We start from the raw sequence: 21,789 nt of genomic DNA, 5'->3' as shown, positions 1-21,789 counted from the left end.
CACCTCTAATACCTGCTCTGAGGGCTCAGGGGGTCTTTAAAGTAACCAAGTTGTTCCGGGCTTTGTGTGTCAACGCAGGAGCCTTGAACTTGTCCCAATAGCACATGGGCAGCTGGGGCAGATTTCTTAGCAGAGGTGTCCCATGCTGCCAGCCACCCTGAGTGCTCTGGTCCAGGGGGTCACGAAGAGTCGGACACGACTAAACGACTAAACAACAACAACAGGAGCAGCCCAGGAGTACTACTACTATTACTACTATCACCATTACAGTCATACCTTGGGTTGAAGTAGCTTTGGGTTGAGCTTTTTCGGGTTGTGCTCCGCGGAGACCCGGAAGGAACGGAACACGTTACTTCCGGGTTTCACCGCATGTGCAGTCGCTCAAAATGACGTCACACGCATGCACGGAAGCGCCAAATTGTGACCCACGCAAGTGAAGACGTGCAGACGCGGGTTGCGTTCGCTTCAGGATGCAAACGGGGCTCCAGAACGGATCCTGTTCGCATCCAGAGGTACCACTGTACTACTATTTGTATTTTGGAAAAGGTGGAATACGCCACTTGGTATAATGAGTGTAAGTGCTGAACGTCAAGGAGTTTAGTAAGGAATCATTCTTTCCTAGGATGCACTTTATTACTATCCTATGTTTTGCTTCACATTACTTCCAGATTAATTGGAGAGAGCTCGTATAAGTTGAAGATATCCTCTGCTTTGAACAGCAGCATTATTGCCTGCTTACAAGCGGGTAAATAAGCCAGAGGGTCTCTGCCAAGGTTTCTTCCATCTTAAACACTGATCCTTTCACATTTCTTTACTATAAATAACATCTTTGAAAATGGATGGCATTGGTAATACTTACGTCTCCTAATGTATATGCATTCACATGATCACTTAAGGGGATTTTTTCCATCTGTAATGCCACCATGGATGCAGATAGAATGTGGAAGTGGTTAACCACTAGAATGGGCCCACTGCCTTCGCTGTGTGGTGCTAAGGAACCTCACTTTCTTGAGTAACGCTAAATAAGATTCAGTACCGCTCACCCTGATATATGCTGACCTGGGCTGGAGTGGAAGCTGCTCAGCATTCAGTGTGCCAAATAACAGATTACAGAGAAAGTATGATAGCTTTCATACAGATGACTATAAATGAAAGCTTTTTTAAATTAAATGTTATGTTTTTCATTTCATTTTAAATTATTTTTATGCATTCCAGACTTTCCTTCAGAAGAAAGGAATTTGGCAAATATTACGTAGATTTAGCTAGAACCTCATAATTACTAGTTTTAAATAGTGTTAATCAAATATTATCATCTTCTTATGGGGGTTCATGTATAAACTACAGCATGTTGAAATAATCTGCATCTCCATCTGAACATCTGAATTCATTTTGTAGAATATGGCATGCAGCTGCATTTAAATTCAAAGCAAAAACAACTGCAGTACATTGACCTACTGAATATTACAGTAGGTTTTGAATTTCATGTTAGTTGGATTTATTGGAGAAAATTGATTTGAGTGCTTCTGCTTTTGGCTGAGATTTTTTTAATGTCCGGAAGAAAGGAAACGGGACTTGCATATGATCAGACTTTGATGTGTAAAGAAGTTAATTATCTAAGCCATCTAACAGATCTTAGCTGGGGAAGTAATTATTTTAAACGGTACAGGGTGGTCTAATGAGGTGCAGGGTTCATCTAAATAAAATGTTCTACACCTACTTAGCTTATAAGCGTAATAACGTGGCCATAGAAAAAACGTTGCTAGCTGGCAGCAGTTGGAGCGTTCAGCATTCTTTCTTTCTTTTTGTTCATCATCATTATGTGCACATGCATAGAGAGGTGACTCGCTGGGTTTCACGCGCCTGCTTAAAAGTATTTACATGACCCGAAGTTAAGAGGCCAGAGGGAGTGGGCACCAAAAGGTTGCCCACTCAGGCCAGGGCAGCTTGCCAGCTTGGGGCAGAGGGAGACGTGGGGAGAATGGGTCAGTTGCCTTCGCCTTGAGCTTGTGACTGAGGGAAGTCTCTGCTGTAGAGAAATTCCTTCTCCTCCATAGTTCTTTCCAGTCTATTGGAACTCGCAGTTTCTTTCCCTCTTAGCTTTTGAGGATTTCTGTAAAAGGGGCAGAAAGGAGGGCAGGCAGCTGCCAAAGCAAATAGGGTTTTGATCGCTCAGGTTTTAGACTGAAAGCAGGGTCTTTTCTGCAGTCGGCCTGAGGCTGGGGAAGGATCTGCCCCCCACTGTTTTGCTGAGTTTTGGAGAGGATGCAAAACCTAGCTCTTCCGAGAAGCCTGTTTCTGTTGACATGCCCTGTGTCCCTGGGTTGCTGCTGCCATCGATTTTTAAAATTGCTTTTCATTTATTTGGTTTCTTCTTCAAAGTTTATTTGAGTCACAGGGTACATTTGTTTTCACCATCTTCTATGAATAATTTTGCCCTCCCAGAGTTAAATGAGGGCACTGTGGGTAAAGAGATTCAGACACTGGCCCAATGGCCATGTTCTACCTCCCACTGCCTGTCACAAGTGGGGGGCGGGTGGGGGGGAGTGCCCAGGTTCTAGCTCTGGTTTCCCACAGTCATCTGGTTGGCCATTGTGGGACCAGGATGCTTCCCATTCCCTTTGTTGTTTGAAAAGTATTCCAAATACACCGATAATAACAGCACAGGGCCTAAAGCTCAATCTCATCTATGAATTGTGTAGCTCAATCCTATGCATGTGTACTCAGAAATAAGTTTCAGTGGGTTCAGTCTCAGATGAGCCTACATAGCGCAGCAGCCAAACTTTTCCCATGAGCAGGAAACCTGTGATTCCCCACTGGCCACGTCTGCTCTTATTGCTGTTTAGACTTCTGAAGTTCAGCACAAAGAATTGATTTATGAGAGATGTGGGTGTAGGGATGTGAATCAAGAGGATGAGAGTCAATAAAAGACCATTAAAATTATCTGGAGGAAGAGACAATTATTATACCACACCACGAACAAATTGCTCTCACTCAAATTCTGGTTATTCTTTTAATAATTGCTTTTGCTAGTTGCCTAGTCTGAAAATTAATTGCATTTTGGTTCCCCTTCCTTTGTGTTGTCATCTTTAAATTGTATTCTCCTTAAAAATGAAATATTAATAAGCCAGTTTGGATTAGCATACAAATACTGTAACCCCTGCCTTTTAGCCTCATCTGCCATAGCTTAAAAAACAACACCACATACTAAAATGCCATGCTATCTCTAATACACTGTTGACAGAAATACGGGATAGCATCTAAGAACATGGCAATCCATCTATGCTCTCCAGTTTCTGGGAACTCAAAACTACAGAATTAGTATTCGAAATTACAGAAAATGACTTTATTCAAACCCAAGCAGCCTTCAGCGTATTGAAAAATCACAGATCGTGAATCCCTTGTTCTGTACTGCCAGGCAATGGCAGAAGAGTAGGATTGTGTGATGAAGGAATTCCCTTCTGTGGGCAAAAGGACCCTAGAATATTGCCCAGAAATCCCCGTGACCACCCATGTGCACACCACTGCATATGAATAAATGTACCTGCGTACAGATTAGCAACCAGTGTACACTGTAGGTAGACTGTACACATGTTGAATGCTACATGTGATGCACACGTATGCAGGCCTGTGCAGAGCTTGTCCAATGCTCATGGTGGGAGTCTTGTTAGAATAACATAGTAACTCTAACCCCAAAGCAGCCGGTCCCTGGCAGGCCCCCCAGCAGGGCTTCGCCCTCCGAGGCCTGGGGCAAGCGTACCCAGCTGCCGTCCACTGCAGGGCGGACATGGGGTGCTGAGGGAGCCTGCTGTGGCCATACTGGCCCAGCCCAGCCCTTGCTGCTGCTTCAAGTCAGTCCAAGTTTCCTAGAAGGCCTTTAGAGGAAAGGTGGGGCCTAGTGGATGAAGACTCAGCTTGCTTGCTTGCTTAAGGTGCTTGCATGTGCCTGAGAGATTGGAACTTTGCTGGAAATTGGACTTACATGGAAAACTGAAATGTCATTTCAAAAGGTCAGCTGAGAATGACAATATTTTATATCACGTTTCCCACCAATACGTTGTGGAATATAGTTTCACTTCAAGACCTGGTCTGTCACTTCCTGTTCATCTTTGCTTTTGGGTAAAATAAATATATATTAATATAAAATCTCCTGTGTAATCAAGGAGAAAAATTGACTTGTCCAGTATTCAGAGCAATACATTTAAAATAAGACTTTTGGATAATTATGGCGTGAAATACAGCACTAGTTAACCATAGTAACAAAAAACTTGTATAAATTTTGTGCTTTAGGAAGTGTGTATAGGTGAAAGGTAAAACTATAATAGGCAAATCTAAGAGTGCTGACTGAGGGCAAATGATGCTAACATCTGCTTTTCATTCTTTAAAGCCACTGTTGCTAATAATAATGTAAGAAATGAGTAGACCATGGATAAATGAAGGCTTACCAGATTTTTGCAAGTCAGAAAGATTAGTGGAGGGGAACTAGCAACAATTCTGTGGGTACTATCATTTTAAAATGTTATCTGATGACAGGAATCAAAGACCAAAGCATTTGTATGAGTTGGTAGTACATTAGCTGAAAATTCTCCCGATTCCCGTTAGAAGTATGTTATATAAAAAATAATTTGGGTTTTCAGTCTAATAATTAGTTTTGTTCAGAATATGGTGTGTAGCTCATAACGCTTATAGTGTTTGTTGGCAGCATATGAATATTACTTGTGTAATATCTGTGGTTCTGTCTGACAGCAAGAGCCGTTCCACCGTGGAACAGGCTCCCTCTCCTTCCCACTGGCGGAGGAAGAGACGTGCGGGGGGAGCACACCGCCCTGGCAGCGTGATCCTGGCGGGGTGCCATCGCGGCTGTCCCCCTGCCCCCGCTGGGTGCCACGCCCCTACAGGCGGCACACCATTCCCCTACGGGTGGCGCGCTATGCCCCCGGGATGCGCGCCAGCCCCACCCCCTCCTGCTCTCCGCCCCCCGGTGCCGGAGCATGAAGCTCCGCCACTGTTCCTTCCTTGGAGGTTTCTGAGCAGATGTTAGATGACCATCTGTCATGGATGATCTAGTTGAGATTCCTGCACCTAGGTGAGACTAGATGACTCTCAGGGTCACTTCCGACTCTACAGTTCTATGATTCCATGATAGTATTCATAATTGTGGCTTTCCCTGCCACCTGTAAAGCTTAGAGCACATTACCCAAATATGTCACCAAAAGTAAGACTTATATGACAGTAGCCATGATAATCTAGTAGAAATGTTAAAAAGACTAGCTTTGACCTTTCCTTTTAGATTACGCCAGTTGATGCCAAGAACCGCTTCACGTTGGCTCATTTTTTCTAGGCTTTTGTCTCATTAAGGATCTTTGTAGATGACTGTGTTTTTCCTTTGTTGACAAAGCATAACAATGAGTATATGATGTCAGTAGCATGTTTTCTTACTAATGTATTCTTACTAACCCCATAGCTCAGTTGGATAGAGTGTGGTGCTGATAACGCCAAGGTCGCAGGTTCGATCCCCGTATGGGACAGTTGCATATTCCTGCATGGCAGGGGGTTGGACTAGATCAGGCACCCCCAAACTTGGCCCTCCAGCTGTTTTGGGACTATAGCTCCCACCATCCCTAGCTAACAGGACCAGTGGTCAGGGGTGATGGGAGCTGTAGTCCCAAAACACCTGGAGGGCTGAGTTTGGGGATGCCTGGACTAGATGATCCTCAGGGTCCTTTCCAACTCTGTGATTCTGTGATCTGGGAGAAAGCCCCAACCAGTAGTTCTTAATTCTGAGCAGATGTGGTTGGGATTGCAGTATTAGGATGCAGATACATTAGTCAATTATATGCCTTATTCATTATTTTTAATGTATATAAGCAGTTTTAGTGAGAGAAGGAGTGAGTGAGTGAAAGTTAGTTCTGCATGATAGGTAAGGTCATTTAAAGTAGTGGTAAAGGTGAAAAGCCTGATTATGTTCAGGTACTGCATTCATGTAACTGGAAAGAATGGGGGTTTGCACTTGAGTAATCCAAGTCCTTCAGTCGGTCAGCGAAATAACATTCACGGGTATTTTCCCCAGGTTGTGGTGTCTACTTGATACTGTCTTGCTGAAAGTTCGTAAGGGTTACAGTTCAGGAAGTGAAAACTGGTTGTGTACTTCTTAATAAGTGACTGGGAGTAGCTTATGGGACCATATAACACCAGCCCTAAAGGATCTTCACTGGCTCCCAGTATGTTTCTGAGCACAATTCATAGTGTTGGTGCGGACCTTTAAAGCCCTAAACGGCCTCATTTCAGTATATCTAAAGGAGCATCTCCACCCCCATCGTTCTACCCGGACACTGAGGTCCAGCACCGAGGGCTTTCTGGCGGTTTCCTCACTGTGAGAAGAGCAGTTACAGGGAACCAGGCAGAGGGCCTTCTCGGTAGTGGCACCCGCCCTGTGGAACACCCTCCCATCAGATGTCAAGGAAATAAACAACTACCTGACTTTTAGAAGACATCTGAAAGCAGCCCTCTTTAGAGAAGTTTTTAATGTTTGATGTTTTGGTGTGTTCTTTTTTACTTTGTTGGAAGTCTCCCAGAGTGGCTGGGGTACAAGAAATAAATTGTTGTTGTTGTTGTTATCATTATCATTATTATAGCAAATACAGTCATACCTCGGGGTAAATGTAGCATTGGAAGAGACCTCAAGGGACATCTAGTCCAACCCCCTGCAATGCAGGAATCTCAGCTAAAGCATCTATGACAGATGACCATCCAACCTCTGCCCACCTCCTCCCAAGGGAGTCCACTCCACTGTGTAACAGCTCTTACTGTCAGAAAGTTCTTCCTGATGTTTAGACAGAATCTCCTTTCTTGTAACTTGAATCCATTGGTTTGAATCCTACCCTGCAGAGCAGGAGAAAACAAGCGTCCTCCACCTTCCATGGGACAGCCCTTTGAAGATGGCTCTCAGACCTCCTCTCAGTCTCCTCTTTTCCAGGCTAAACATGCCCGACTCCCTCCACCGTTCTTCATAAGGCTTGGTTTCCAGATCCTTGACCATCCTAGTTTCCTTCTACTGCACATGTTGCAGCTTGTCAACATCCTTCCTAAATTGTGGTGCCCAGAACTGAACACAGTATTCCAGGTGTGGTTTGACCAGAGCAGAATATAGTGGCACTATTATTTCCCTTGATTGGGACACTATATGTCCGTTGATACAGCCTAGAATAGCGTTAGCTTTTTTTGCTGTTGACTTAACTCATGTTAAGCTTGTGGTCAACTAAGACCCCTAGATCCTTTTCACATGTCCCCCATCCCATATTTGTGCAGGGAGCATTCGCACAGCACATCTGCTCACTGCAGCCAACACACTAATGTGTCGTGACACAGTTTGGAAAGCTCTGGTCTTTGGCTTCCCTGAGTACAAGACTTCGTTAGGACATGTGCACTGCTGTTCGTAACGTAGAAAATTGTCGGCCTACAAAACCATGGCCATGCACCGCATTGTGTGGCAGACCACAAAACTTCGTGATGATACTTTGTGACTTCTTTCGCCCCACACCTCAGACACTATTGTTGACATACACACAAAAGTGTGTTTTGTTCTGTTGATGACTGTGGAGATGAACATTTCAAAAATTAACTAGGGCACTCTGCCAAGGGTTAACACAACATAAAAATAGGCATTTTTAGATGTTTGAGAATGCTCAGCATAAGAAGAAGTATATTGGATACACTTTACTTTTGTCAGAGGAACATTTTAAATCAGTGTGTAAGACTGAAGAGGTAGATAAAATGAAGGAATTTATTACATATGAACTGAGCTTAAAGCTAAACAGGTTGTGAGGAAGAGTGAGGTAGCAGCAAGTTCTATTGTCACTCAGTTGGAAGACAAGATTTCAAATTTGGAAGGTAAGAAAAACAGTGTTAGATTTGAGAGAGTCTGCATAAACTGCAATAAAGTCATTTACCCCACCCCCCCGTCAGAAACGTTAACATAAAGGACATGGAAGAGAAAAACAGTTTCTGACAGGAAGGGGAAGGTTGCATTCTTCTAAAAAATAGTTTCAGCATTAAATGGTGATGCACTGTATGTATGCAGATACTATGCAGAAAACTTGAAAAATGTTTTACTAGGTGGGTATATTTTTGAGTGGGATGAATTTCGAAGAAGTTCCAAGCAATTAAGCAGTCTGAACTTGTTTGATTTTTTTAAAAAATAGAGCTCATCAAACCATTTCAGACTGTTACTTGCCTAAACACTAAAATTAGGAAACTGCTTTCTATTAGGGAGAGGCGTACAAGGGAAACAATCTTTCTATAACTTTCCAAAATAATTTAGACAGCCTAAGAGCCATATCTGAGTGAGAATGTGTTCATTTTGGTCACCGGTGGCTACAAAGTAAAAAGTAATTTGGCAGCAGCTTGGTGAACATGCAGAAGGTTTGCTCTGCTTTGCCTTATATTAAGAATAATTCACTATATGCAGAGTTACGGTAAGTATTCACAGTGATCTAGTGTTAGATTTTAAACAGGTTAGTGAATAGAATAATCTTAAAAATAATTGACCTTTCTGAGCAGGATATGTATCTACACACAAAAGATCCTGCAGGTGATAATATCAAATTGTATCAGATGTCAACTACTGATGATTCTCTACTCAGTTTCTGGGGGGGGGGGGACGGGGACTTTAGAAGCAAAGTGCTTTCAGGACTTATTTCCCTTTGGTTCAAGAGGTATGCATGACATCAGGTCTGAGGAAATAGGAGAAAAAAAACTTCAGTGTCAGGATTCTGCAGAAACCACAAAACCTTTTCCATATCTTTTGAGAGAATGAGCTCAGTGCTTGGTCCTCCTGCATCACTTATGTGTGTAAATCTTGTAGGCAGGTTTTGAGGAATTACTGCAGAAAAAAATCTAATCTAATCCAGACCCTGTGATTGAGGCAGATTTGGAAAGTATGGGACAGTTCTTTCTAGGCACGACCCACTTTTAAAGGTCCTTGTCCAAGCGCCCTTGTTTTTTTCTGCTCCAGAGCTTTCCCCGCAAAAACCCGCTCTTTAAAGCTCAGTCAGAGCAAATGGCAATCCATGGAAAATCTGAGTTGATGTTTGTTCTGATTGAGCACAAAAGAGTTGGTTTTTGTGGGGAAAGCTCTGGGCAAAAAGCCCACAAATTCTCAGAAACAAAGCTTTTAAACACAGATCTGTGCCTGGGGCAAAAGTGAAGCACTGAGGGGGAATTTGAACCCTGGTCTCCCAGGTCCTAGTCCAGTGCTCTAATCACCGCACCACACTGGATTGAAAACGAACACATAGAATAGAATAGAAAATCTGAGGGAATTCAATACTTCTCTCTGTCTTTCAGGCAAAATAGGGAAACAGTTTTGAAGTTCAACTAAGAATGAAAAAAGCTAGCTCAAACGGATCAGATACTATTGACATTATCCAATGAAACATGAGTGACATATATTATCCCTCAAGTTCTCCTGTTTTGGAGAATTGGTGCTTAATTGCTCTGTGGTGTGACTACCACTCAGGTTTCAGGATGAAAAAGGCTCACTTCTATGCAAACCAAGCCTTTATTGCTAATAATCATAAATGAGATTTGCATGGTTTACAGTAGCATGCATATGATTGCAAGAAATTGTAAATAAAGTTTATGGCGCTCTATTTGAGCAGAAAGAAGTTGCTGGGTTTGGCGAGAAAATAAAAGATAAAATAAACTCAGAGCAGAGATTGAAGTGAAGTGTGAGGAGAGCAAGATACCTTTTTCTCAATAAATAAAGTTTATTTTGCTGTGTGCTTATGGCAGCTTTGAAGAAATGTAGTCAACTCCATCAAGTGGGGTTAAGTAAAGGAGGGCATAAATGAAAAAGAGGTAATAGATGCTATAGATAGTCCCAATGTCACACAGTGCAGATGCAGTATATGTATGAAAAGCGTAATAAGAAAATATGTAAATTGAAACATGATGTTTCAGTTAACTGCAGATTTATAGGCTGTTCTGAAAGTGAGCATAAATGCTCATGTTATGCTCAGGAGAAATCTACATATGAAAGAGGATTAGTTTATGGTCCTATGGGATATATTGTGGGTTTGAAATATGGCATATTCTAAAAGCAGGTGAAACAGATAATAGTCAAATTTGATAGGGCTGCTGAACTAGAAAGTTGCTCCATAACTGAGGTTGAGTTTCCATTAATAAGGGACACACATGTTGTGAGGAAACAGTTTCCTCCCGTAACATTATATGGTTTACCATTCATAAGTCTCAGGGACTTTCTTTTAACCGAGAAGCGCTTTTCAAGGCAAGCGTGGGTTGTGTAGCTTTATCTAGGCTATGGAAGTTAACTGGTCTACATCTGCTGGCATGTAATCCTTTAAAAATATTCTGTGGCACAACGTGCATAGATGATGGATACAATAGACTTGCACAGTTGATTCCTGCCTCACCTGCTTCTTCTAGAAAGGCCACCAAACAAGGGACAGACTGTTTCGCCCTCTGTAAGTCAAATAGGAAACTGGGCCAAAACCCTAAAATGTGATGCTGAAACCACAGAATGTGGGGTGGCACTTCCATGGGATTTCTGTAATGACCCTGGAATATTCAGAATTATTTGGGCCCAAGATACCTTAAGGACTACTTAATCCATGGGTAGGCAAACTAAGGCCCGGGGACTGGATCCGGCCCAATTGCCTTCTAAATCTGGCCCACAAACGGTGCAGGAATCAGCATGTTTTTACATGAGTAGAATGTGTGCTTTTATTTAAAATGCATCTCTGGGTTATTTGTGGGGCATAGGAATTTGTTCATTTTTTTTCCTTTTCAAAATATAGTTTGACCTCCCACAAGATCTAAGGGACAGTGGACCGGCCTCCTGCTGAAATAGTTTGCTGACCCCTGACTTAATCCTTTCTATCCCTGCCCAATCAGCAGGACCTGGCCGGGGGGGGGTCACAGTTAGTGGTCCCCCATAGCTCATATCCCCCAGGAACTTTATGGAACTTTCTAGTTTTATGGAACTTCCTTCCAGTTGAGGGCAGGCTGGTCCCCTCTCTATTGAACTTCAGCTGCCTACAGAGGCTTTTTTTCTACCAGCAGGCATTTCAAGTGAAGTTTGCTTTTATAGTTTTAACTGATTTTTATTTTTTTGTATTGTACCTTTGTAAACAGCTTAGAGACTATTACAGCTAGGTGGTGTTTAAATAAACAAATTATCAGTAATTTCAAAATAAGCAACATTTAAGCAAATAACATTTAACATTTTAGTTGAATTCTGTCATTCATCTTAATTGCTACTATTACTAAAGGTGCTTGCGTGCTTTAGTCAGCTATGTTGCTTCAGTTGCCTGGGGAAGGGAAAAATAGTAATTTTTAATTATGCTGAATAAGGCATTGTGAATGTCTGAATGGAACAGCACTAACTTGATATTTTAAGCATGCACACATTGTTCATGGGTTTTGATTTGCTGTTTTTCATTATGTGGTGTTTGCTCTTGTATACCTGCAAACATTGTGGTTTTCTTTGTTTACTCAGATGAGTGGTACTGGATCTAGTCCAATGTCGACTATTGCTCCATCAGGCAGCGGAAGAGGGACTGGGAAATCAACAAACTTTACCCCTGAACTGCAAAGTATGATGTAAGTATTCCTTTTGTTTCCATATCTTACTACATTCACAATTCCACATAACTAGGAAGCAGAATTAATAGAGGGCAGGGCAGATTTGTCCCATATATGCTCATTAGTTAATTTTGCTCATTAATTAATTAAGTTTGGAAATGTTTTTTAAGATTTATTAAGTAACTTAGCAGGCACTCTTGTTGTTGGATTTGAAATCACATGTAGCTAAAATAAATTTACATATAGGAAATATAGGGTATGCTATATATTTGTCACTGTCTATTATAGGGTGCTTGATCCTAGGATTGGAAGGAATATTTTCTGTTCGTTAAATTACTTTTCTTTCTTTTTAAAAATGTATTATATTTTAGAGTTGCTTTTTCATGATGCACAGTGGTATGTTGCGATAAAATAATGCTGTTTGTGACAGAATTAACATGTGGACCATTTGGAGCTGATTAGTCTTTGCTCTTGACAATAAGAATAATTTCTTACAAAGAACAGAAATTTACTGTAAAATGACATAGTGATGCAGTTCTAATTTGTGACAAGACTGGAACACTGTTGTTGTTTTATCTCAGAATACCTAGATTTTCATAAAGTCGTTGGCTTCATATTTTTAAAATTCCATAATTGGGAGGATTCCATACTTAAAGCTTGATTAGTTGCCTTCTACAATGGGCCAGGCCACAAATCTTGATTTGGTGGAAGGCAACCTATTAATCAGGGAGGCTGACCTGCCAGCACATGCCATGTTTTCTTTTATATAAATCCAAGATGTATTGGTCTGCAGAAAGTGGAGAGAACTCAAGCTAATGAGTTCTTTCTCTATGGATCATTATTTCTGATTTATCAAGGAGTTAAAAGAGAATGTTCAGCACAAGACTTAAGATTTTACTCTTCTCTCAGAACTGCAGATGGAGAGCAGGGCAGGTCCATTTTTGTATTGCATTTGTTTAGGTTTATTATGAATGTACCCCCTAGCTCTTTAGTGATAGTCACTGGCCATGCACCTACATAATTTGCTGCTCTTGGGAGTGCTGTACACCAGTTATGGTGCTTGATTTTGTATAGCAATGAGGTAATATGCTTAAAGAATTTTTATACCCATCTGCTGGAAAAGAATTGTATACACTTTTAAAGGTGGGACAAATGTCTTTTTGTCACTCTAAAGAACAGCATCTGTCTTCAAAGAAGCAGACAATAATTATAACCATTCAAAGCTTATTCTTTTTCAGTAAAAAGTTCAGTTATGTCAGAATTACTCATGTAAACACAGTTTGGACCACTTGGACTGCTAATGTTTGTTAGCCTCAGAACTGAATTAGGTTTGAAAGTGGTGTCGTTATAAATAGATATAATGCCAACTGACACATTGTCATATTTAGGGGCTGAGAACAGGCACCTGGAGATATCGCCCAAATGTGTCTGGGCGTGACTGAGTCTGTAGTTATTCCAAACACCTTTTTCGGTTTAGATAGCCATTTTGGATTTACTTTTGGAAGGAAGAGCAGGGTGCAAGGTTCTGGCTGCTCTTAGCTTTCTGCCTTTTTAGTGCTAGAAGGCAGAAGATGGTGAATTTAAACCACTGCTGCTGGTATCAAGCTTTGGAAAAATAGGTTGCTGCTGCTGCTCTCAGCAATAGTTTGGTTTCTGTGGGGGCAAAGGCCATTGGTATTGCCCAGAAGAGTGAATGGGTGATTGCTCCCTCCCTGACTAATTAACTACTTAGAAGCCTTTAGAAGTTCAGTGTGCCTGGCTCTTGTCCAGTGGGTCTTCTTTTTTGGGTGGTGGAATTGTATTGCCATCCATATCTTTATTCCTTGTTACATATTTCTTAGTCTTGAGAAGTTAATGTTTCCTATCCCAGTAGACAGAAGTTCTACCAGCCTGGAACACCTGGAGCACGTACAGGTATTACTACTCCTTGCTGCAACTGTGGGTTTACACCACCCTGTGTGCAGTGGCAATTGCCATGCAGTACCCAAGCAGTTGTGGAATTATTTCCAAAAATCACACGGAAGAGGATCCTCCGTGTGCCTTAGAATGCTTGCACACTGTCTTATTCTTGGCTGTTTGGTAGAGGGCGTCTCTGCATGACAATTTCTGAAATACTAAAGCAGAGGGTTTCAAAGTGCATCAAAAGCACGTCATGTATAGTAGTAGCACAGAGAAAAGCTCATAATGGGGTTCCATAATTTAGAAGTTCCAATTTTTTTTAAAAAAAACTTTGTGTGACTGACCTGTATGTCAAGGACTGTGATCCAAACACCCATTTCCCTTTGTATTCAGTAGCCTGCACATAAATATCCAATTATATGGGAAACCCAAACACTATTGGCATAGTAGCACTTAATCAGTGCCATGCTGCAAAAAATATGCCACAGCAAAATATGTCAGTGGTAAACTCTAGGATTCACTCATAAAGTTTCTATGACTTAAGTGAGGCTCTGACGCCTTGCTAGGAAATGATACAATTATGTTTCATTTCAAATACATTTTTTATCTTAGGTTTCCTTTCCCTTGGCAATTCTTGGACTTTTTAAAGTTTGTGTCCCTAAAAGCATTTATCTAAATTGAATAATTCATATTTTGATATTCAGACTGGGAGGAAATATAACAGAACATTACTTGGGCTTGCAAATCAAAGGAAGGACATGAGTCTAGTGAGCTGTTGTAGGCCAAACCGATTCTTTGGGCAAGTAGCAGTGAAGCTTTTATTTTTATATAATTGCTGACTTCCTGATTAAGCACTTTCTTAACTCCCCTCCCCGCCAGTATACACACAATTCCTGTCAGTGCAGAAGTTATTATTGGCTATGTAAGTGAAGACCTAGACATCTTCATACTGTTTTGGACCTAGTGCTGTTTCTACTTTTAAAAGCAATCCAAACTTTGATTCTGAGATACATTTCACCAACTCTTCTGTTGACTTCACTGCAGCTGGTGGAATTCTTCCAGTAGGTTTATTTGTGTGCATTTTTCTTGAAAAAAAAATACTATTAGCAAATAATAATTACATGTCAGGAATAGACTGTGGACATAAATATTAAAATTGTTTCCTTTGGCTTCTGCTCTATTATAGGTTGCCACAAGAACTTATCTAGAATCCTTCAGGAACTTAAAAAAAAGCTGCACCACATAATTTACAGGCTACTTCTAAAATGCATTTATTTGAGATATATTGATTTCACTGAAACCTTCCTCCATCTTTGCATCATTAGGAAGCAATATTGTTATGTATAGAACTAATTTTGATCTTGTTCACATACGATTGACCATTAGTTTATTTTAGGCCTGTTACTTGCCAGACCTGCTAGCCACCCCCCATGACTTAATTACTTACAGGCCGGGTTTGGACATAAAAGTAGGGTTTGATTAGCCATATTGTGCACAAGCTTCAAGCCGGTGAATGCAGGTCAAATGCTGCTGCTTCCATTCTCTCTCAGTTGAAGAGGGGCCAAACCACAGAGCGGCTGGCTTAGCTAGCGTCATGTCTGAACCAGCACTCGGGGCTTGTTTCTCCAAACAGATCACAGCCGGGAAGCCAAGGTTTGTTCTTGGCTTCTTGATATGAAGGACACCTGGCTTCCCAGTAATGCACGTCAAATGTTACAAGAAAGGAGATTCCAGCTGAACATCAGGAGCTGTTTGACAGTGGAACAGACTCCCTCAGACGGTGGTGGACCTTAAAAACTTTCACTGGAGGTTTTTGAGCAGAGGTTGTATGTCATGGATTCTTTAGCTGAGAGTCCTGCAATGCAGGGGGTGGACTAGATGACCCTGGGGTCCCTTCCAACTATACAGTTCTATGATTCTGTGAGCTAAATATTTGGCTCCATGGCTGCAGTAACCAACCAAGGACACAAGGCATAGCAGCAAAATATCTGTGACTGGATTTCATGCTGTTTTTTAAATAAGTTTAATAGCAACTGGGGGTGCTCCATTTGGGACTGCAGCAGTTTGGAAGATGCACTTTAACTCTTCCCTTGGGCTGGTTTGATGATTTAAAAAACCCCTCCCCCCACTACTATTTGTCTTGTGGGATGAAATGTACATTGAGTGATGAAACCAAATAAAGAGGTTCAAGTGACTTTTCTGATTCTCTCCGTCTTGTTTTGCAGTACAATTTTGGCAGGCATCTACTAGAATTACAATTTAATGATTAGTCTTCAATTGTCATTAATTGTGTACTACAGGCAAAATGTGTGGGTATTAGTAAATTAAAACTCAAGCCATATTTGATTCTACTGTGTTAAGAGGCTCCAGGTTTTTAGTCTTATTTCAGATTGTCTTTTCGTGTTGAAGCATCACATTAAGTAAATGGCAAATATAATGAAGAGTATTTTGTGTTTTCATCAAGCTGATTATATGATTATATTATAATCAGCAGGATGAAGCCACAACATATCCATCCTACTATGCTAATATTCCTACAATTGTACCCACAGTGCAGAGCCCTTTGTAGACATGGAGGTGCTAGGGTGTGTATGTCCTTTGGTGCAGGCATCCTTTTGCTCCTGTGGAGCCGCCCATTAATTGACATGAATAGGAAAACTCTTCTAAGTAGCAAACATCTAAGTGCAAATTAATTTCTTCACCTGGAAGGAACTGCTGAACAAGGGCATGTGGCCGTTAAGTCATGGCCAAGGTGGGGTTTGGTTTTTTTTCAGGCAGAGGGCATCTTCCATGGGGCTCATGGCAGTGGTGGGCACGGACAGAGGAAAAAGTGGGCAGACCAACTCTCACGTGTAGGCAACAACCCAGCCAGAGGTTTCTGTGGGCACACACACCAGTCACCCCCACCTTGATGTATGTGGGCTGACACATTCCAGCCAGGCAGAAGGCCCTGAGGAGCATGTGAGGGTTATGGCCTGGGGAGAGTTAAAAGGCTAGAAAAAGGCCTGGAGTCAGACTGCCGTTGGTCTGAGGTTCCCCACCCATGGGCTAGACCAGCCTTTCTCCACCGTGGGTCCCCAGATGTCGTTGGACAGCATCTCTCTTAGGCAGCAAGGACAGTGGTCAGGGATGATGTGAACTGTAGCTCAAGAACACCTTGGGAACCTGAGGCTGAGAAAGGCTGGGTTAGACTGAAGTTGCTTAATGACAAGAGAAAGAGAATGGGGGACTGTTAAGCTATCTGCTGTTTATAATAGTAGTTACCATATTTGTGCTAACTGCATTTTACGTTATAAAAAGTTGAAATCCAGATGTAATGTACTACATTTTGTTGCCACTAAAAATATATATACTGTACATTAAAAGCAATTGGAGATGGACAGACACTAATATAGTCAATTTAACATTGGATTAATATGTTTTAAAACGTTAGTTCTTCATGTTCTTGTGATGATTAAAACAGTTGTTTTCCTTAAAGTATTTACATATGCTGAGTTCTCTATCCTAAGAATCTCAGTGTTTTGTCAAAAGGAATAAAAGAACTTCCAAAACGAGGGGCTTGGGTTTCAGTAATTTCTACTGGGGGATTAAGCCAGAAGACGCAATAACATCCAAAACAGAAGAAACATTATCAACTGCTAGAACAGTTTTTGATGCCAAGGAATGCACAAACATGGGAGCAAACATTATACTAACACATCCAAGACGTCACAATAATTGAAGGAAAGGAACAAGGGTAGATTACACCAAATAAGAACAGCACAAGCTCACAGCAAATATTACTTGTGCCTTTCAAAAAAAATATTGTGTAATACTAAGTATTTGCTTATAGCAACTTCTGCCTTTTTCTCTTGCAAGCTTTTTATTCTTCCCTAGTACTACCTGCTGTTTTAAATAAGAGTTTAAATTATTGGTTTGATTTTTATCTTTCATTGATTTTTGTGCATTAAACATTTTGGTAAAGTAAAATGTTCAAGTTCCCCATCCAGTGTAAAAAAAGAATTCTAACCAAAACTGAATGAAGATTCTGGAGTCAATTTGCCAACTTTCTCTTTGTGGTGGGTGATTTCCCAGCATCTTCAGGAATAGCTTGATCCTTTTAACTTTCTAAAGTAGGGGTAGCCAAGCGATTAGATGTGGAACCAGTTCTGACCCACATGGTTACCAGATAGAATTTTTGTTAAGCTGAGATAGGTTTGGCTTAAGTTTTACTCATAGAGAGGAAAGAAACCCTGTGAAATTTGGAGAGATTTCTTTGAAAATTTGTATGCAGTGCCTCAGTCATATCAATATGCATATTTTCCATGCCTGTTGTGGAGCATTTAAAGGTAGTGACTTTGTTGTGCAGATTACCCAGAAAATAGCTTGGCTGTGGAGCAAAATATACTTCAACTATGAAAACACATAGGTTGCCAACCCTGTACCACTGACAACCCATCTTCTAGCTTGGATGTGACCTTCTGTGCTTTAGCTTTGCTAATTCCTCATTATGCTTCCTAAAATTGAAACCATTGAAATCTGTATGTCATTTTTGTTATGTCCATCAGTAACATCATCTCCCTCTCTCTCTTGAGTTAATTTTGGATAACGTTGGAAGGAAATGGCAGTAATGATCTTGCCCATGAGAGTGTTGGTTAACCAGGCTGTAATTTGAGGTTGTACAGGATTTCTCCATTCCATTCTGTCCTTGTTTACCATGTTTGAACCCAGAAGCTTTGCTGAGACTGCATTGTGCAAAAATAACTTAAAGTCTGAATGAGTTGTTTACGACCTTTTTCTTGTGCTTATAAAGAGACATGGGGTCAGGGAGCAAATTTGCTTGGAATTCCCCATAACATCAACTAGGGTCTATCAGAACAGGCAAACAATTTTACATGCACATTCATGCAAGTTCACCAGACCTGTTGGGGTGTTGGCAAATTTTGTTTTCCTCTCCAACCTCCTTTTTTGCAAACATACTGTGGAGATTGAACTTTTACAGCTAGCAGCTAACTCAGCTGAGATGTGGCTTACTTTGGTTTAGAGTTGCTTCTTTGGTAGAATGAAAGTTGTGTAGCCTCCACTTGTTCTGGTTCTTTTTCTAACTTCCTTTGTTTCACAGAAACAGTAGACACTTCAAAATTGCAACTTTATTAATACATAGCCCCTAACAGAGCTTTAGTGCAGTCCTTGCTGTCATGAGTGTACACAGAGGTAAGTCAGACCTCCTCAGCAATGAATAGAAACCCAGATCTCTGCTCCTTCACCAATGCTCTCTCAGTTCTGGTTTTAAAAAACCACATACACACGCACAAACAAACAGTGAATGAGTTGTGAAAAAACTAACATTATTTAGGCACCACAAAAGGCTTTAGCCCTGTTCTTACTCTCAGGAACAAGCCTCACAGAAGACAATGCTTACTTCTGAATAAACTGAATAGGATTATGTTAGTAATACCAGTGCTAGGAAAGTTTATCTTAAAAAGGAACAAAATAGTCCTGTTCAAGCTCACCCAAATGCGCTTTTTTGTACTTAATAATATTTGCCTGACGCATACCTCTTAAAGGCACAAGAGTGCTTCTCTCCCTAATCCAAGCAAAGGACACCAATTAAGAGTAAAAAGAAAAGAAAACACATAACTTGGGCAACTTGATAATGTATTTTTAAATGTAAAAATATTTAAGATGAGCATAAATATTCGTAGAAATGTAATAATTTGAGTGTTGGGCTTGGGCCTGGAAGACTAGGGTTCAATTCTATACCCACTTAAATGAACACAGTATGGCTTACTTCTCAGTAAAAGGAGTAAGATTATGTTAGTAACCACAGCTAAATGATGCCTACTCCTCAGTATAGTTGACTATTACATGTGTGAAACTGCATCACTCCTATGGAGAAAACAGCACATACTTGATTCAGTAATATTCCTTTATATTTCAGCTACACCTGGCTTATTCCCTGGTATACAAAAAGAACCTCCTTGATTGGCAACCATGGGCAATAATAATTGGCTAAAGATCTCCAGACTTTATCACCCCCCCCCATAAACTTTAAGCTCCTATTGCTCAGAGAAAAAGATACGGCTGGTGGGGAAAAACAGGAAGTCAGAATCTAAAAAACCCCAAACTTTTCACACCTTATGATCACTTCAAAATACTTTGGAAGCAAGTTCCCCCAGTCCTCCACTGGGGCAGGCACCCACACCATCACACAAAGGGAAGGATTCACCTAACAAATCCCTTCGGAGGGAGTAAGGACTGCTGTGTGCACTTTCTCCCCCCTGCACCCTTTCAGATGGGCTATGAAAGGGTCATAGACACCCCCAAAGCACAGGAAAGGGGGGATCATTCTGTTTGCCAAGCTGATTTGCTTTTGCAGACAGAACAGTGGTAATAGTGTGATGCTGAATTCTTTAAGTTGTCTAAATTTCTTGAATTTAATAAAAGAAGGTAGTTGCTTAACTCAGAATTCCTTCACCTTTTGATCAACTGCATCTACCTACTCAAAGCTGCGTCTGGAAGTGTGCAACCACCCCACACAACCCCTGCTATTCAGGTTACCAGTGCCAGGGTCCCTCTGTTATCAACTCCTCTCCTGCCCCCTTATGAATAGTCCTGGACCCAGAAAGAAAATTAACTTATGGTCCTCTTCAAACTACTGCAAAGTTTTTTGTTTCCTTAAAAATAGTGAATATTCCTAATGGCAGTTAATTAATTTGCAGAAGCCCATATCAAAATTTAATATACGTTAAATAAATAAATAAGACAAAGAAATAAAAATAAATTAAAAAAAGAGGGCAGTCCAAGCCAGGAAGACACCAGATTCCTCCCTGCCCTTTTATGATGCCAGCGAAACATTTATGGAGGCAGCTTGCCACCAAGAGTCTCCTTTCCTCCTCTGACTATAAAAACCTCGCAGTCCAGCCCACAAAACCAGATTCTGCTCCCCCCCCCAACTCCCAAGCCAACCAAACATGCTTTGGTCTGCTCCACTCGAGGCTCTTCACGTCCAGCCCTAATGCAGTGCAACTTTCAATGCATTCTGAGAGACTCCTGACTGGCTAGAGTTTCTTCAAAGAGAAATAAAATCAAAATGGTGGTTCAGAGGCCCTCCCCCCCATGCTCCTGCTGGGATTCCTTTTTTAAAAACATGCAAACTTAGTAGTTATACGGTGTATTTCAGATACTCAGAGTGCTTGCTTTTTATAAATTTAGTAATATATAAAAGTCTGTGTCAATATTAGCCCTGTATTGCAGACAAGCCATTTTGCCTGTGTACATCTGCAGGCCATTTTTGGACCCAGAAGAGGACGTAATGGGGCACTTGGCCAACGCACACGATAACCTGGAACGCAACCCCAGCGCAAATTGGGGATTGCCTGTAGTTGCATACCAGTTTTCCCAAATTAAAACCATGCTCAAGGCGGCCCACAGCATAAAAATGTATATAACTACAAGCATAACAAAAATAGTCAATAAACAATAAACATCAAAAGCACACAACCAAACTGATCAATTTCCACACAAATCATAAAATCCAAAATGAAGATACCGAAAGTTGACAGCAACAACCTCTACCCAATAGAACCCCCTAAACCAGAGGCCCCAAACTTATTTAGCCTACCACCCCCTTCTCAGGGAAAAATTGCTCAGTGCCCCCCGAGAAATCTGCCTCCTTTAAGTGAACAAACGGAAAGATGCTGTTTAATATTAAAATAAAAATTATGATTAACGTTAAAAATAATCCTAATGAGAAGGGTGAACCTGGTCTGCTGCTATCAAGTTATTAGTGTATTTATTATTTGGCTCTAGTTTTGTCTGCAGCATTCTTAAATCACCGCAATTAGCTATTTGCAGTCCAATCCGCCCGGGGGGGGGGGGCAGCACCGCAGCCCACCTGCCATTGGTCAAACAGGCAAGCAAGCTGTGATCAACTTCCCAGGCCTGGGAAGTGAAGCTGACAAGGGCTTACCCAAGCCCAGGGAGAACCCTCGCCTCCAGCACAACCGCCAGATCCAGGGGAGCCATTGTCGCCATCCTGCATTGGTGCCCAACCTGGCGGTAAGCATCATTACAGAAGAGATGAAACATGTATGAATGGTTTTTCAAAATTTTCTTCTCTTCTCATCTTCCTTTATTCTTTCACTACCCCCTTATTTATATTCAACGCCCCCAAGTGCACCCGAGGTCACTACCACCTCAGGGCACTAAACAATACCCCAGCCCAGGCGTCTGTTCAGCAGCCTTAGCTTTTGTAGCTGGAGTCAGTCCAGGCCCCGCCCTCCCAGGCCAGGTGGGAAAAGGCCTGCA

At 41.4% G+C, this 21,789-nt stretch overlaps 2 protein-coding genes across 15 annotated transcripts in view; one reads left to right on the top strand and one right to left on the bottom strand.

The window, feature by feature from the left end:
* The window catches only part of SUPT3H (SPT3 homolog, SAGA and STAGA complex component), a 212,835-nt gene that overhangs the window by 7,991 nt on the left and 183,055 nt on the right, over positions 1 to 21,789 (top strand). For 5 of the 6 annotated variants that reach the window (XM_083435628.1, XM_083435629.1, XM_083435631.1 and 2 more), the window contains exon 2: positions 11,516 to 11,619. In XM_083435628.1, coding sequence (XP_083291754.1) covers positions 11,516 to 11,619 — 104 coding nt within the window. Of the gene's footprint in view, positions 1 to 11,513; positions 11,620 to 21,789 lie in introns of all 6 variants that reach the window. The other variant, XM_083435627.1, reaches the window with a different exon arrangement.
* RUNX2 (RUNX family transcription factor 2) overlaps positions 1 to 21,789 on the bottom strand; it is a 222,454-nt gene that overhangs the window by 180,542 nt on the left and 20,123 nt on the right. The gene's annotated exons all lie outside the window — the stretch shown is intronic.

The sequence above is a fragment of the Podarcis tiliguerta genome (assembly GCF_965153285.1).
Source record: "Podarcis tiliguerta genome assembly, chromosome: 3".
Lineage (NCBI taxonomy): Eukaryota > Metazoa > Chordata > Lepidosauria > Squamata > Lacertidae > Podarcis > Podarcis tiliguerta.
Note: the sequence above shows the minus strand (reverse complement) of the source record. Positions and strands in the feature narration are given on the sequence as shown.